The sequence below is a fragment of the Dermacentor albipictus genome, unplaced genomic scaffold, assembly GCF_038994185.2.
Source record: "Dermacentor albipictus isolate Rhodes 1998 colony unplaced genomic scaffold, USDA_Dalb.pri_finalv2 scaffold_16, whole genome shotgun sequence".
In the NCBI taxonomy this organism is placed as follows: domain Eukaryota; kingdom Metazoa; phylum Arthropoda; class Arachnida; order Ixodida; family Ixodidae; genus Dermacentor; species Dermacentor albipictus.
The window spans coordinates 2390023-2407957 of record NW_027225570.1 but is presented as its reverse complement, the minus strand read 5'-3'; the positions used below and the strand labels follow the sequence as shown (position 1 = coordinate 2407957).

At 45.6% G+C, this 17935-nt stretch overlaps 1 protein-coding gene across 5 annotated transcripts in view; it reads left to right on the top strand.

Moving 5' to 3' along the window:
• The window catches only part of LOC135899653 (leucine-rich repeat-containing protein 24-like), a 293594-nt gene that overhangs the window by 152513 nt on the left and 123146 nt on the right, over positions 1–17935 (top strand). Inside the window, exon 1 of one of the 5 annotated variants that reach the window (XM_065428964.1) lies at positions 13220–13932. The exons of the other annotated variants lie outside the window; for them this stretch is intronic. Coding sequence (XP_065285036.1) covers positions 13256–13932 — 677 coding nt within the window. The 5' untranslated portion in view covers positions 13220–13255. Of the gene's footprint in view, positions 1–13219; positions 13933–17935 lie in introns of those variants that run through there. 5 annotated transcript variants of the gene reach the window in all.

Below are 17935 nucleotides of genomic sequence, written 5' to 3'. Positions count from 1 at the left end.
CACGACCAGACAAGGTACGGATTCTTGGACGAAGCAGGGACACCACGGCACGTGAACTGTTAGAGCCGTTTCATATTAAAGAACGAGGTTTTTCTTGTGTTAGAGAAACATCAGTTTTACTTTTGCGTGCAGAAAAAATATTTTCGATAGCCGGCCGCGATTAGGGTGTTGTGCGATTGAAGCTGTTTTGTGTGTTTCACATTCGCCTGCCTGTATATATTGCATTTTATACAATAGAGAATAAACAGTCGAAAGTTGGCGCTCCCCTCGTTCCCTTCTGTCCTTCCTTGTTTTCACTAAAGCGATCATATTTATGGTCTTTTCAGCAATATGAACCGACTAGCTCAGCAACGTGTACCTCTGAGGTGCACAGCCGCGGGACACATGGCTTCCAGCTCAAGCCAAACGATTTTCTTCAGCTGCTCTGAAAGCTGCTGCTGCCGCGAAAGAGAGCCCTGACGGTCTTCACAAGACGATTTTGCAGCCGTATAGGGAAGTCGTGGGAATGACTGATAAATAGGACGGCTTCTGACCTGCTCGAAACACTTGCACAATGTGGTAATGTCATTAACCGAAGTGCAGTTCTTACAAATGAGTAAATTGAAGGCGTCATCGGCTGTACCTTTCAAGACACGCCCGACTTTTTCAGACTCCGGCATTTCAGCGTCGGCCTTGCGGCAGAGTGCCAGCACGTCTTGTATATAGTTGACGTAGCCTTCAGTGGACGTCTAAACTGGTAATGCCAACTCTTTCTTGGCGACGACCTTCCGACCCAGTGGTTTTTCGAAGAGATCTCGTAGTTTCTACTTGCACGTATCCCACCCAGTGGTTTTTCGAAGAGATCTCGTAGTTTCTACTTGCACGTATCCCAGTCACGGAGTTCCTCGTGCTTTTGAAACCACACTCACGCATTTCCCGCTAAGTAAAATTTATGTTCGTCGGCATCACTGTGGGATCTTATTTGTTGCGACTGTTCACCCGCTCATACATGTCCAGCCAGTCGTCGACGTCGGTGCCATCGGTGCCGCAGAATGTTCCTGGACTACGTGGATGCGTGAGAACGACAGTCGATGCAGGAGTTGCCGAACTAGGCACCCTCTCCTGCGGCATCATTGAAGAACCGAAGCGGCGGCCACTGCTAAGATCCGTTCTGAGTCGTTACCCAGAACCTCCACCAAATGTTCCGAAGAGGAAGCCCAATTCACGAATGTATTTACAAGTATTTACATGGGCGAACGTTAGTGGTAATCGCACAGACTGGTACAAAGGTCACGGCTCCAGGATACAGTCTACCACTTCCTCTTCGTCTTCCTCATGCGCGCACGGTCCAGTCGAAATGCGCCGTAACAATACCCACAACCTTCAGCTTCTCGATGACGTTCGTTTTGTTCAACAATGCTGGGGACACATTGCAAGAAATGATTGAGGACCTTACCCAAGAAAGTATAAGAGTAGGTTGAAGATTACTATGCAGTAGACAAAAGTAATTGTGAATCATCTGTCAAGCGAACAAGAATTCCTGATCAGCAATCAGCCTCTTGAAGGTGTGCAAAATTAAATTCATCTAAGTCACTTACCTACAAAGAGCCCTGCTCATGAGAAGAAAATTTACAGAAGAATAAAAATGGGTCGGAGTGCATACGGCCGGCATTACCTATTTATGACTGAGAGCTCACCGCTTTCGTTGAGACAGATAGTCTACAATCATTCTATTCTTCGAGTACTATCATATGGGCCAGAAACTTGGTGGTTAATATTGAAGCTTGAGAATAAGTTCAGGACCACCTAAACAAGCGATGGAACGAGAAATGTTCGGCCGAACGCTGAGAGAGGGAAGGGATTAGAGAACAAACGGATGTAGTCGTAACTGAAATTGAGAGCAAAAAAAGGAGCTGGGGAAGTCGTGTAATCCATAGGCCAGATAACCAGTGGTTCATTAGAAATACAGAGTGGATGCTAGGCGAAAGGAAGCGCTGTCGACATCGACTCAAGATTAGGTGGGGTAATGAAATCGGTAAACTTCAGAAATAACGCAGGTCATGTGTAATTATAAATCCCTGGGAGAGTGGAGTGAACACCAAAGTACGCTGAAGACGTTTTACAACATCCAAAATTTGTGCGTACTTTTATCGAACCGTTGCTCTTGAGGTGTAGTTCGTTCGTACTGCGAGGCCGCATTCATATCTTTAAAAAATACGGTCAGGCATCGCTTGGATCCCACCACCCCCACCTTGGCATTGTACTGTATGTGCAATGACTGCTCTGAACAAGGTGCGTCAGTGTCGCGAGATCGAGGCCTTAAACCGATTTGATCCGAAACCAGCTAGATTGTTGAACCGCTATGTGCTTCATGTAAGGTGCTGTGCAGTATTCTGACGTGCGCATGACGTGTGTTCTTATGAGGCAGGTAAATTTATACCAATGTTGGCGCTGATAATTGCTCTGTTGGGGACTGATTAGCCTTGACTTCTATGAGGTGCCATTGTGCTATGACAGACAATGTGGCTAGAGGTTGCAGGCCCTGACGTAATCAACTTATGATTTATTACCGCTCTCCAAAATTGAACCGTGCGCTCTTTTGTGCATTTCGCCTGTGTCAGAATGCGGCCTACTGAAGCTGCAAAACAATATCTTGACCTCCTACGAGTCATGTTCCTTTTTGATCAACTGAGGGGACATCAAGAAGCGATGAACGCTGACACCCCGTCACAGTGTGATAGGCAGCGAAAGTTGTACTTGCGGATGTTACGAAGTGAAGTCTGCGGTTAATAAATGAAATAAACAAACGATAAATTAATGGAAATTAAAGTGCATGAAAAAACAACTTGCCGCACGTGGGAACTGAACCCAAAGCCTTCGCATTTCGCATGCGATGCTCTACCGATTGAGCTACCGCGGCGCCGTTTTCCCATCAACTTTCTTGGGTATTTATGTCTCCTAATGTCTCCTATGTCTCCTAGATACGAAGGCTGTGGGTTCGGTTCCCACCTGCGGCAAGTTGTTTTTTCATCCACTTTAATTTCCATTAATTGCTCGTTTCTTTATTTCATTTATTAAGCACAAGTAATTTCCCCTGTGCTGTCCTTGGTGTCAGTGTTTGTTGGCTTCTTATGATATGACTAATAAAAATCGGGTCCCTCGGTTAACCCCCTGTCTTCTCGTTATTACATAACGAGGGTCTCGACTCCGGCAACATTGATGCCTTCAGGTAGCATATGTGGGTTTATTGACCAGTTGCCTTCACCCTAAAGGATCACGTTCTCGTGACGCCTGCGGCAAAAAAGACGTTCCACGTCCGCCGCCTAGGTTTGTGAGTGGTGGCACTGGCTAACACTCCCAGGGTTCTACTGGAGACATAAATACCCAAGAATGTGGATGGGAAAACGGCGCCGCGGCAGCTCAATTGGTAGAGCATCGCACGCGAAATGCGAAGGCTGAGGGTTCGGTTCCAACCTGCGGCAAGTTGTTTTTTCATCCACTTTAATTTCCATTAATGGATCGTTTCTTTATTTCATTTATTAAGCACAAGTAATTTCCCCTATGCTGTCCTTGGTGTCAGTGTTTGTTGGCTTCTTATGATACGAAGTGAAGTCTGTCACAATATTGGAGTGTCGGCAGGCCCGGCTTCTTCCTGCATTTCAGCTGCTGCCATAGCTTTCCGTGCCCTCGACAGAGGTCCTATGCGAAGGAAGGGCGCATTCCGTGGTTGGTTGACACTCGACGGCCGCATCCTCCAGATCTTTAGACGGGGCTGGCTACTGAGGGAGCTGATATTGGCCCAATGCGACGAATTATAACAGCACCTGCAACCTTGCGCAGCGCCATCACATACCATGCCGATGAACATACGAGGGCTGGTCGCCTTGCCCCATATGAACTATATACAGCTTCCTATTTACCCTTTCGTAATTAGTATACAAATAAAGAAATTTAGTCGTTTCATAATACGGTGGTGGTGGCGGTGATGTCTAAGCAGGTAGGGTTAGCATTGAAGACTTGGTCGGTAATTGCTCTAATGAGTGTCTTTTCCTGCGCCAAATATGCCACGGTGGGTCCGTCAGTTCGGTGTCACGCAGGAACCCGAGAAGAATGTGCAGCACTACCACCGCTATACGTGTAACGGCAGTGCGGTGAACGGTCCAGCAGGGTTCCGCTTGTCGGCTCTGCAGCAAACGCCCGGAAAAGGAACCCGTCGAATAGGGATGTAGAGTGAATTGCCGTAACAACGTAGCCTCAACTACAGATGCGTGATGTGCGATCATGCTGTCAGTTGACCGTAATTATTTAATGCTCTGCCACTTCGGATGCACGCTTATTTAAGGTAAGAACTTTTTGGCTCCGAAAATGCGTACGGACACCGCATTTTAGTGAATTCCGTCCATGCTCTCTGTCAAATGACAACATCATTTTAGGAAAGAAATTCTTAAAGAAGACGGACTTTTTTACAAGCTTTGTGTGATTGGAGGTGTACGGCAGCTGGTTTACTGATCCTAGGCTCAAACAACCAGCAAACATGTTTTTCAGTAAGATGAATCCTTAATCAGGAAACTTAATGGAGTGACTTGTCCACCGGAACTTCATTTATTAACTGCAGTTGCTTCAGACACTGGCTGTGCCTTTTTGACAGGGACTTTCCTGAGTGACTTGATGTCAATCCGAGCATCTTGACGTGTTTTTACTCATTGCGCGGTCTGCCATGTTTGGTACCATCGCATGCTGGCGACGCCCACGATGCTGGAGTTTAACGTAATGGGGCATATAATGTTCTCGCATTAACAACTATATTGACGTAAAGAAGGTCCGTTTTACAGTGTGCCAGAGAATGTTTACAATAATATACGGTAATGTTAAACATTAACGCATACTTTTGACATCATGATTCATACAATTCACCCATGGCCCTCAGTCCCCAGCAGCTGCGGAGCACCTGACCAAGGCGGCCCTGTATGCCCTGTAACGCAGCAGAGGGTGCTAAGAATCTCGGGATCCGGACAGGCCGCCAATGGAGACTGACCCTGTCAGCCTTTTATTGCCGAACTCTGTCGAGTGAGGCTATCCTAGCAGTAGTCTTTGAGGAACTATAAGACATTGTTTGGGATATCATGGACCTTACTGAGATTAGAACTGGTGGGGCTTATACACTGCTGAATAACGGTCATGTCCTCTGCTATAGAGGCCTCCTAGATAAGAAGCAATACGAGGTAGGATTCCTAATCCATAACGACAAAGCGGGCAACACTGACGAAATCTGCAGCAATAATGAGAGGGTGGCTATAGTCGTAGTCAAACTAATAAGAAGCACAGATTAAAAGTAGTACGCTCTAACATTCAGTCACGATGATGATGAAGTAGATCAGTTGTAATATGTTGAAATAGGGATGAGGAAAGTGCAAACACAGTACAGTTTATAAATGAGTGGCTTCATTGCAAAAGTTAAGAAAGAGCAGGCTGGTGAACAAGCAATCGGCCACTACAGCGTCGATTCTAGGAACGTTAAAGGAGAGAGGCTGGTAGAATTCGCAGAAAGGAATACGCTTCCAGTAATGGACACCTTATTCAGTAATCATAGCAATATAAAGTGGACCTGGAAAATCCCTAATGGTGAAACAAGAAATTAAATTGATTGCATACTTTCTGCTGATCCCAGCATAGTGCAGGATGTAGAAGTGATAGGTAGGGTAAAGCACCGTGATCATAGGTTAGTGAGGGCTAGGATTCACCTCAATTTGAAGAGAGAAAAAGTAAAATTGGTCAAGAAGAAAAAGGTAAACTTAGAGGCAGTAAGGGTAAAAGCGGACGAATTCAGGTCGGTACTTGCAAACGAATATGCAACCTTTGAAGAGAGAGATGAAGATGACATAGAGATAGTGAATGAAACCGTAACTAGGCTGGATTCAGAGGCAGCAATTGAAGTTGGAGGCAAGGCACCTAGGTAACCAGTAGGCAAGCTCTCCCAAGCAACAAAGGACCTAATAAAAAAACGACAAAGAATGAAAGTGTCCGACTAAAGAGATAAGATAGAATTCGCGGAACAGTCAAAACTGATCAACAAGACGAAAATAAGTAATATTCGAAACTATAATGTGACAAAGACTGAAGGAGCCTTAAAAGAAAGACGCAGCCTGAAATCAGTAAGAAAGAATCTCGGCATAGGACAAACCAAGATGTATGCACTGAAAGATAAGCAGGGTAATATCATCAGCAATCTCGAAGGTATAATAAACGCAGTGGACGAATTCTACACTGACCTGCGCAGTACACGGAGGATTATAGATACCTTCATAAAACAGTATTTAATCATCATCATCATCATCATCATCATCATCATCAGCCTGGTTACGCCCACTGCAGGGCAAAGGCTTCTCCCATATTTCTCCAACAACCCCGGTCATGTACTAATTGTGGACATGCCGTCCCTGCAAACTTCCTAATCTCATCCGCCCACCTAACTTTCTGCCGTCCCCTGCTACGCTTCCCTTCCCTTGGAATCCAGTCCGTAACCCTTAATGACCATCGGTTATCTTCCCTCCTCATTACATGTCCTGCCCATGCCCATTTCTTTTTCTTGATTTCAACTAAGATGTCATTAACTCGCGTTTGTTCCCTCACCAAATCTGCTCTTTTCTTATCCCTTAACGTTACACCTATCATTCTTCTTTCCATAGCTCGTTGCGTCGTCCTCAATTTAAGTAGAACCCTTTTCGTAAGCCTCCAGGTTTCTGCCCCGTACGTGAGTACTGGTAAGACACAGCTGTTATAAACTTTCCTCTTGAGGGATAATGGCAATCTGCTGTTCATGATCTGAGAATGCCTGCCAAACGCACCCCAGCCCATTCTTATTCTTCTGATTATTTCAGCCTCATGATCCGGATCCGCAGTCACTACCTGCCCTAAGTAGATGTATTCCCTTACCACTTCCAGTGCCTCACTACCTATCGTAAACTGCTGTTCTCTTCCGACAATGTTAAACATTAGTTTTCTGCAGATTAATTTTTAGACCCACTCTTCTGCTTTGCCTCTCCAGGTCAGTGAGCATCCATTGCAGTTGGTCCCCTGAGTTACTAAGCAAGGCAATATCATCAGCGAATCGCAAGTTACTAAGGTATTCTCCATTAACTTTTATCCCCATTTCTTCCCAATCCAGGTCTCTGAATACCTCCTGTAAACACGCTGTGAATAGCATTGGAGAGATCATATCTCCCTGACTGACGCCTTTCTTTATTGGGATTTTGTTGCTTTCTTTATGGAGGACTACGGTGGCTGTGGAGCCGCTATAGATATCTTTCAGTATTTTTACATACGGCTCGTCTACACCCTGATTCCGTAATGCCTCCATGACTACTGAGGTTTCGACAGAATCAACAGAATCAAAGAGTATTTAATAGTATACAGAAACTCCTCCTATAACTAGCGATGAGGTCAGAAGGGCCTTGCAAGACGTAAAACGAGGAAGATTGTCAGGAGAAGATGGAATAATAATCGATTTAATAAGAGATGGAGGAGTCTTAGTGCTTGGAAAGTTGGCGGCTCAATATACGAAGTGTCTATCGACCGGTTCCAGAAAACTGCAATGCAAACACTCTACTAATGCACAAATAATAATAATATTTGGGGTTTTGCGTGCCAAAACCACTTTCTGATTATGAGGCACGCCGTAGTGGAGGACTCCGGAAATTTTGACCACCTGGGGTTCTTTAACGTGCACCTAAATCTAAGCACACGGGTGTTTTCGCATTTCGCCCCCATCGAAATGCGGCCGCCGTGGCCGGGATTCGATCCCGCGACCTCGTGCTCAGCAGCCCAACACTACTAATGCACAAAACGGGACACGTTGAAGAATTGGAAAATTATAGGCCCATTAGCTTACTCCCAGTATTGTAAAAATATTTACCAAAATAATCTCCAATAGAATTAGGACAACACATGGCTTTATCCAGCCGAGGGAATATACTGACTTCAGGAAGGGATACTCTATAATGGATCACATCGATGTCATTAATCAGGTTATCGAGACATCCGCAGAGTCCAATAAGCCTATCTATATGGCTTTCATGGATTACAAAAAAGCATTTTATTCTGTAGAGATACCACCAGTCATAGAGGCATTACTCAACCAAGGAGTACAGAACGCTTACGTAAATACCTTGGAAAATATCTACAGAGGTACCACAGCTACCTTAATTCTACGCAAGAAAAGCAGGAAGATACAAGTAAAGAAAGGGGTAAGACAGGGAGACATAATCTCTCCAATGCTATTCACTGCGTGCATGGAAGAAGTATTCAAGCTGTTAAACTGGGAAGGCTTAGGAGTAAGGATCGACGGCGAATATCTCAGCAGCCTTCGGTTTGCCGATGACATTGTTCGATTCAGCAACAATGCAGACGCATTACAACAAAGGATTGAGGACCTCAACAGAGAGAGTAAGAGTGTGGTTGAAGATTAATATGCAGAAGAGAAAGAAAATTATGAATAGCCGGGAAAGGGAAAAAGAGTCCAGGATCGTCAGTCAGCCTCTAGAGTCTGTAAAGGAGTTCGTTTACCTAAGTCAACTAATCACAGGGAACCCTGATCATGAGAAGGAAATTCATAGAAAAATAAAAATGGGTTGAATCGCGTACGACAGACTTTGCCAGCTCTTGACTGGAAGCTTACCATTAGCATTGAAAAGGAAAGTATACAATCAGTGCATTTTACCAGTGCTGACATATGGGGCAGAGACTTGCAGACTGAGGAAGAAGCTTGAGAACAAGCTAAGGACCGCGCAAAGAGTGATGGAACGAAGATTGCTAGGCATAACGTTCAGAGACAGAAAGATAGCAGTTAGGATCAGAGAGCAAACTGGCATAGGCGATATTCTAATTACCATCAAGAGAAAAAATGGAGCTGGGCAGATTATGTAATGCGCCGGTTAGATAACCGTTGGACCATTAGTGTTACAGAATGGGTAACAAGAGAAGGGAAACGGAAGCGAGGGCGGCAGAAGACTACGTGGAGTGATGAAATTAGGAAATTCGCGGGTGGTAGTTGTATTCGGTTGGCGCACGACAGTTGTGATTGGAGATCGCCTTCGTCTTTCAGTGGACAATAACCAGGCTGATGATGATGATGATTTGACATCATCTTCCGTAGTGACAATTTAAATGCTTGATCAAGAGAGTAAACATTGGCAGAAATAGGGATGAGTCCGTGTATGCTGCATGTAAGGTTTTCAATCTTAGGTAATTGCAGATTACAGCGCCAAAAGAAAGTGTAATTGGTCGCAAATCGCTTCTCTGGAGTGGATATAGCAATCCTTCATAGATGTCTATAGAAATCATTCATTTAGAGCCGACACTATAGCTGGGTTAAATGTTCCGAAACTGATTGTTTGGCAGCGGGCGCCGTCAATGTACTGTATATATCCGTACTTTCATGAATAACACTCCATGCGGGCTGCGTAGTGTGCGTTGTAATTGAGCACTGCAGCAGTATGTTAGAATCTATACAAAACAAGGCTGCACGATTCATCCTTTCCCGTTACCTTCGGTATCAAAGTGCAACATCACTGAAAATATCGCTCCATCTCCCGCCTCTGGTCATGCGCAGAAAATTCAGCGGTTTATCCTTTTTCCACACCCTCTACCACAATAACACACGATTTGCAAGTTCACATCTTCTCCCGGCGCCGCACACATCGGCTCGTGTAGATCATATGAAGAAGACTAAACCCATTTTCGCTCGAACAGAACGATTCAAATACTCACCTTTGGTCCTGGCTATCGAAGAGTGGAATTCGCTTCCTTCTAGCATTGCGGCAATCGCTGAAACACCATCATTTCAAACAGCTGTTTGGTCATAGATAAAAAATTTCAACGTAAAATGATGTGCGTCGTTCTTTTTTCTGTCTTTTTTTGTGCATGCCGGCCGTATCGTTCCGTGAAATGTTAGATGCCATGTTTTGCAACTTCTGAAGGTGCCTTGCTTTTATTGTTTTTGTCTTGTGGAATTTGCTACATGTGCAATTTTCCAGTTCCTGTTCCTAACAATTTTTTTCTTAATAACTTGTACCTGGCTTCTTAACTTGTTTATTTCTGTCTTCAGCCGTTTATAACCTGTGTTGTATATTTATAAGTTTTCTTTGATGAATCCCCCCCCCCTATGTAATGCCCGCATTCGGCCTTTAGGGTATTGAAATAAATACATAAATAAATAAATAAATAAATAAATAAATAAATAAATAAATAAATAAATAAATAAATAAATAAATAAATACTTCCTTGTGTCATCTGTCTTACGCTTGTTGGTTACCTTGGAAAGTTCTGCCAGTTCTATTCTAGCTGTAGGGCTAGATGCTTTCATACACTGGCGTTTTTTGATCAGATCTTTCGTGTCCTGCGATAGCTTACTAGTATCCTGTCTAACGGAGTTACTGCCGACTTCTATTGCACACTCCTTAATGATGCCCACAAGATTGTCGTTCATTGCTTCAACACTAAGGTCCTTTTCCTGAGTTAAAGCCGAATACCTGTTCTGTAGCTTGATCTGGAATTCCTCTATTTTCCCTCTTACCGCTAACGCATTGATCGACTTCTTATGAACCAGTTTCTTCCGTTCGCTCCTTACGTTTAGGCTAATTCGAGTTCTTACCATCCTATGGTCATTGCAGTGCACCTTGCCGAGCACGTCCACATCCTGTATGATGCCAGGGTTAGCGCAGAGTATGAAGTCTATTTCATTTCTAGTCTCGCCGTTCGGGCTCCTCCACGTCCACTTTCGGCTATCCCGCTTGCGGAAGAAGGTATTCATTATCCACATATTATTCTATTCCGCAAACTCTACTAATAACTCTCCCTTGCTATTCCTAGTGCCTATGCCATATCCCCCCCCCCTGCCTTGTCTCCAGCGTGCTTCTTGCCTACCTTGGCATTGAAGTCGCCCATCAGTATAGTGTATTTTGTTTTCACTCTACCCATCGCCGATTCCACGTCTTCATAAACGCTTTCGACTTCCTGGTCATTATGAGTGGATGTGGGGGCGTAGGCCTGTACAACCTTCATTTTTTACCTCTTATTAAGTTTCACAACAAGACTTGCCACCCTCTCGCTAATGCTATGGAGTTCCAGTATGTTACAAGCTATATTCTTATTAATCAGGAATCCGACTCCTAGTTCTCGTCTCTCCGCTAAGCCCCGGTAGCACAGGACGTGCCCGCTTTTTAGCACTGTATATGCTTCTCTTGGCCTCCTAACTTCACTGAGCCCTATTATATCCCATTTACTGCCCTCTAATTCCTCCAATAGCAATTCCTCCGATATAAGTAGCGCGTGACAAAGCCTTTGTGCGTGGTAGAGACAGCATGAGAATCGTGCTGTTATTGTGGTCGCATTAGCGTTTGGATATAGTTGCTGTCCTCCCCCCCCCCCCTCCGAAGAGAAACGACAAGAAAACTGTAATGAAATTTTGCCATTAGATTGCTGATTGTCGATGCGAACAAAATAGACCATTGAGCCGGCGCCTGTCATCGGGTGTAGTGAAACCGCTCCTAAATTCTCACTGGTTACGACGCCTGGTCACGCGCGCGCCTCGACTGCGGGCCAAAGAGAGCACCTGCTGCCACGCTGGCCCGCTAGGGGTTGCGTGAGGGGAGAGGGCGACGGCGGGACGCCCCACCACCTCCGTCACCCGTTGGGGGCCTGTGGTATCCGCGCAATGCCTCGCCCGCGTTATAACTTCGTCTCGGTAATCGCCATAAAGAAACTGATGTATAAAAAACAACATAAATTCGAAAAGAAAACACGTTGGCAGCGGCGAGTTTCGAACCTACAACCCCACGCTCAGAAGCGAAGTGTCTTAACCGCGGGGCTACACCAGCATTTTCTTTTCCTCTATTGCCGGCTTTGACACACACAAACAATACACAAGAGATAAAACATCTCAACAAGGATTTTGCTGGCACGACATATTAACATTTTTTCCGTGCTGTCATCTTATCTAGCATGTCAATTCATGTTGGCTGTTCAGGGAGTGGCCGATGGACATCTTTGAATGGTACTACAGCTGAAATGAAGTGATCGCGTGTAGGTCGCGAACTGACATCAGCATTGTTGAACTGCGTTCTTGCTTTCCACAAACCGTGGAGGCCCAGGAGCATTATATCGTCATGCGGAAAAGCCTCTGTTTCTACCGGTAAGAATCTTATTCCATGTGAATCTAAAGATAACTCTTCCTTTAACGTCCTTTGTAGCACATCCTAGACCAATATGCGACCCCAGCAATCTAGAAACGCATGCTCTATCATTTGAGGTTCCTTGCATAAGAAGCAGTAAATGAACCACGGGACAAAAATACCTTTGTTATGCACCCATATTTTAACAGATAATGTATTATTGTCTAGTTTAAAGAAAAATGCTTTTACCAAAGGGTCTACTGGCATTCTTTTAACCCTTTTGAGGACATCACCCGGGCCTCCTCGGTTTGACACACAGTAAATCGGTTCAGGGAGCATAGTGTCAATAAACCAGTGCGTCGTCGTTAGTTGGAGCACAGCCCGGCATGACGAAAGCGATGACGTCAAAATCACCGCGGCTTACTCCGGAGCGTCCCCACTAGATTCTATGGCAGTCGAGCAAGGTAGCATGACATCCCGGATTGAAGTGCACCGGCTTTGCGGTCTAGGAGGCGTTGGCCAAGCGTCCTAACGCGCTGGCTTGCCCGCAAGGAGTTCATAACTCGAAATACCGCTCAGTAGCGTTCAATTGGACAATAATCCTGTCGCATTCACAACTCATAAGAAGCGCTCAGGTGTACTCAGATTTTTTTATTAAAAATTACGAACATTTATGTAATATTGGGAGGTCATGAACTTAACTCGTATTTTCTTTGACAGGGGAAAAAACATCATCGTGTGACCCTATTTGTGAGCACATTCCACCGGCCCAAGATCTCTAAATGTTCCCTACTATTCTGTCAACTACAGCAGTTTAGATGCTCGCAATATAGATGGCGCATGGTCATATAGCAAAGAGAACAAAAATCAATGATTTATCACTATTGTGTGTTGTTCACCCTCAGAACATGGTATGTGGAAGGCCTAATGAGATCCACAAGGTAGCCAGCGTGCTGGAGGGCTTATCGACGACGCATTATCGACGCAACGCGTTTATAGGACCGTAGATAAGGCGTTATCGCAGCTCCACTCGGTTTCCTTCCTAGGCGAGGCATTGTGTGTTGGGACGTTGGTGCAGCGAGCAGAACGCGAGCAAAGGCAGGGCGACGATGGCTGCCGCTTCGGCTCGGCCGTTGCGTGTCGCATGCGTGTTGGCGCTGGCCCTCGTGGGTGTGTGTCGCGCGAGGTACACGTCCGCCGTCTGTCCGTCGGAGAGCAACATCCATCCGTGCCGGTGCACCCGCACCGCTCTGGGTATCCGAGTGATATGTTCAGCCATTACCAACAAGCGCTCCCTGAGTTCCATCCTCGGCTATCTGAGCAGTTACAAGATGAACGCGCTCGCGCTGAAGCACATCAACTTCACCCTTACGCCGGACCTATTCGACAGGCTCGAAGTTGTGACGGTCATTGTCACAGAGTCGCAGTTCCGTATGCACAGCCCTGGCGTGCCTCCGAGCAGGCGAGTCGCGAGTTTCGTCCACGACCTAGACGTTCGGCAGTCAACGCTTGACCTGGGAAACAGCTCTCTGGCCATTATGCATGGACTCAAGCAGGTTTTAGTAAGCAATAGTGCCATCCACGTTCTAAGGAGGCGCTGGTTCGACGGCCTCAGCGGTCTCTACCAGTTCGTGATCGAGAACACCAAACTAGAGCACTTCGAAGACCGAGCACTCGCGGGTCTCGACGTAGTGCAGAGCATTACTCTGAAGGCCAGTGCACTCAGGGCCCTGCGAAGGAGTTACTTCCCTGAACTGGCGCCTAGGCTGGCGCACCTGGACTTCAGGTAAACAACTTCTGCATACACCCGCGATACGCCTCGCTTAATTTCGAGCGTTTAGGTGTTTATTTTCTGCCATAAATCTTAAAGGGACACTAAAGCGAAACAATAAATCAGTTTAGACTAATAAATCATTGTCTGAGAACCCTGCAGGCTGTCATTTCAAAATAAGAGTTTATTAGATGAGAAAATGAAGGCCCAAGTATAAGTGTCTGAATTTCGCGCCGAAACCGCGACGCCGGTACTTCAATGTGACGTCAAGGATTCCAAAGTATGTTTTCGCATTTGGGCCGCGTTGCCTGAATAAAGGTTCACGACACTAGCCATGTTTAATATGCAGTTACTTTAGAACACAATGTAGTCAGTCTGTACCGCTGTATAATTAAGTAGGCCCTAGAAGATGCCATCGAAATCCATGACGTCACACCGACCAGATGCGTCGAGGACGCGTCGCCACCCGTCATTCGTTCTCGCGCTTTTTGTGGCATACGAAAAGCCTTTCGTGCTAAGAGTGGTGTTTTAGTGCTGTAGAAAAGTAATTTACGGACGCAGAAGAAATCATTTTTCTCTTTAGCGCCCCTCTAAACAAGGCGCCAGTGACAAAGCTTACCGTTGCGCTCTTTACTGCGTTAGCACTCCTACGGTACTTGACGGACTTTCTCTCTATCTATCTATCTATCTATCTATCTATCTATCTATCTATCTATCTATCTATCTATCTATCTATCTATCTATCTATCTATCTATCTATCTATCTATCTATCTATCTATCTATCTATCTATCTATCTATCTATCTATCTATCTATCTATCTATCTATCTATCTATCTATCTATCTATCTATCTATCTATTACAGCCGAAGCTGTTAGCCTCTAGTTGGTCGGGATTTTCCGGTCTGTGCTCGTCTAAAAAACACCACCACCACCTAGCGGCCACGGCTACTCGACAGACCTCAAACGGCAGCTACGAAAGTCTCCGCGTAACGGTGCTTCCTTGTTTACTGGTATTACAATCCGACGCTATCATGTGTGCAGCTTGTGTGTAAGTCGTACGTTACGCATTTTTACAGCGAAGCTGTTAAGCGGAAGCTTTAGCTCGGCACCAACTGCGACGCGGCCTATTCAATTACATTTAGAACGCAGATACGCTTTTCTGAGATAACCCCTGGACCGACTTTAATGAAATTTGTTGCATTTCAGAGAGAAAGCTAAATTCTAGTCACTGTTCAAAGCAAAATTTCAATTTAGGGTTGCATATTCTTAAAGGAATTTTCAAAATTTTGAAAGTACGAAAAATATAAAAGCGCGAAGTCTACAAACTAATAGCTCTGCAACAAAAACAGATATCGCGGTTCTGTCGACAGCATCCATTAGATCATTCCAAGCGGACAAATTCGATATGTCAATTTATATATTACATGAACTTGTTGCGTTGTGTACAAGGGTGCTGCAAACGCTGTAATTTCACATTACTAATTCTTTTTTTTTTAGATTCTTGTGCAATGCATCAATTTTGTCCGGTTTAGATGTACTATTGCATGCAATTCACAATGACTATTAGTACTATTAGGTGCCGTTGTACTATCATTTTCCATAGCTGAGTTATGGAGTTTCAAACTTGACAGTTTCGTTTTCTGAAAATTTGCGATTTTTGCACATATTTAGCATAAACTGACGACCTAAATCAAAAATTCGAAACTAACCGTCACTAGTTTTGGAGCTTTTCTTTTAATGGAACCAGTCTCGCCAACTTATGTACAGTGTTTGCCGAGAAAAACAAATTCTTCTTTTACATGTATTTAGACAGGAGCACGCGAGCTGAAGCTTCCTCTGCATGGTTGTTTCCCCTAGGATTGTGTCCGTGTGTATGTACAAAATTACCATGAGGATTGGCTCCATCGTCGCCGTTTTTTCCACAGCTGGCTCGTTGGCGCCCCGCGGCGCTACCGCGCGAGGGCGCTCGTGCCACTGCTCCTGCGTTTGTCGTCGTCGTTAGTTAATCAACTAATTAATCAAGAAGGTCAGTGGGTCGCCTCGCATTGGGCGCTCACGGGAAGACTACAAATGAAGCTGTGCAGGGTGATATGGGCTGGACTAGTTTTGAAGTGAGGGAATCTCGCAGTAAAATTGAGTATGAAGAACGGCTGAGGAATATGGAAGAAAGTAAATGGGCTGGCAGAGTGTTCACGTATCTGTACAGGAAAAACATTGATTCACAGTGGAGGAAAAGAACTAGGAAGCTTACCAGCAAGTATGCGGCCTGTAGGGTGGGCAACACAGCAACAAAGAACGTCAAACGGAAAGTCATAGAAGCTGCATTAATCTCATGGGTGGCGGCAATGGAAAAGAAACCTGCCATGAGTAACTACTTAAGAGGAAAAAACGAAACCAGGAAAGAAGCCATTTATGATAACTCAAAGGGAAGCTCATTACTTTTCGAAGCGAGATCAGGATGCCTTAGAACACGCACCTATAAAGCGAGATATAAGAAGGAAGAAGAAGCATGTGCTTGCTGTGGTAAAGATAGGGAAACTACGGAGCATGTTTTATTAGAATGTGAAGACGTCTACCCAGCAGTTGATTTAGGCACCACTGGCCTCCTTGAAGCCCTTGGGTTCAGAGGGAGCAGTGGTAAAGCAAACATGTCCGCAATAGACATTAGTAAGAGGCGACTGGAGGATTGGTGGAAGTAGGGAAACGACAAAAGACGGAGACGTACAAAAGCACAGTTCGCAATAGGGGATCAGAAAATTTGGGCGTGGTAGTTCATAGTGTTTTTTGTGTCTTTTTTCATTGTTTAACCTAGGTAGCATATAAGGCAGTATAGTAGCAAGAGCTTGGTGGCGCAACCCATCGCCCCGTTCCAAAGGGGAGGCTCATAACATCCATCCATCCATCCAGTGCAATTTATGATAACTCAAAGGGAAGCTCATTACTTTTCGATGCAAGATCGGTATGCCTTAGAACACGGACCTATAAAGCGAGATATAAGAAGAAGAAGCATGTGCTTCTTCTTCCTTCTTGACTAAAAAACGGTGACGTACAAAAGCACAGTTCGCAATAGGGGATCAGAAAATGTGGTTGTGGGAGTTCATAGTGTATTTCTTTTTCTCTTTTTATTGTTTAACCTAGGTAGGACATTGGGCAATATAATAGCAAGAGCTGGGTGGCGCAACCCACCGCTCCGTTCCAAAGGTGGCGCTCATAACATCCATCTAGTGCAAAAGTGGACTTCCACCTGCCGTACACGCCTCATAAATAACTCGTTTGGACGGTGGCAATCGGTTGTGTCGCTATATTGATTCAAGGCTGAGTACATTAGCGTCGACAGTCATCGTGACGTGGTTTCTGCGGAATTTTATTTCGAGCTTCGCCCGAAGCATAACTTCATTGCGTTAGCAATTGTACGGACACTCGAAGCGTATTTTCGACGTCGCCGCCAAGTTCCGTACAAAGTCCAAGGGCGATAACACCGTCGCCACGCGTGTAATGCTGTGTGTGCGAGTGAAGGCGCGCGAGGGAAGCCAATGATCGAGGCTCAATCTGGCGCGAGCACACAAAGAAAGCGGACCGCAAACGCGTCATTTCCCATCGCGCGAAAGGCTGCGAAGGAATGGGAGGGAGGGAGGAGGGCCGTTGCGCATCGGCAACAGCTGCGCATTTCGCGACCGGGCGCAATTGACGATCACGGCTGAATCTCGCAAGCGGGAAGCAAAGCGGAGGGAGGGAGGGGGGTGGCTTCGACTCCGCCAGCAAGTACGCACTTAGTACGGCTGCGGGCGGTCGCGCGCGCCTATCTTGGCATGCAGACGGCTCGTGCCATTGTGCGCGTTGTGTTCTCGCCGCTCTTGCGCTGAAGCGATAGGCTGCACGAAGGTTGCTTCGCTCGCTGCTGCTGCGGCGCTTGATCACACCAGAGTTTTGCCAGCGAGTGTCCGCGCTAATCGAGTGTGATGTGTTCGTGTTTGCTCGTTCGCACTGACACCATGCTTGGTGATTCAGGTAGCAAG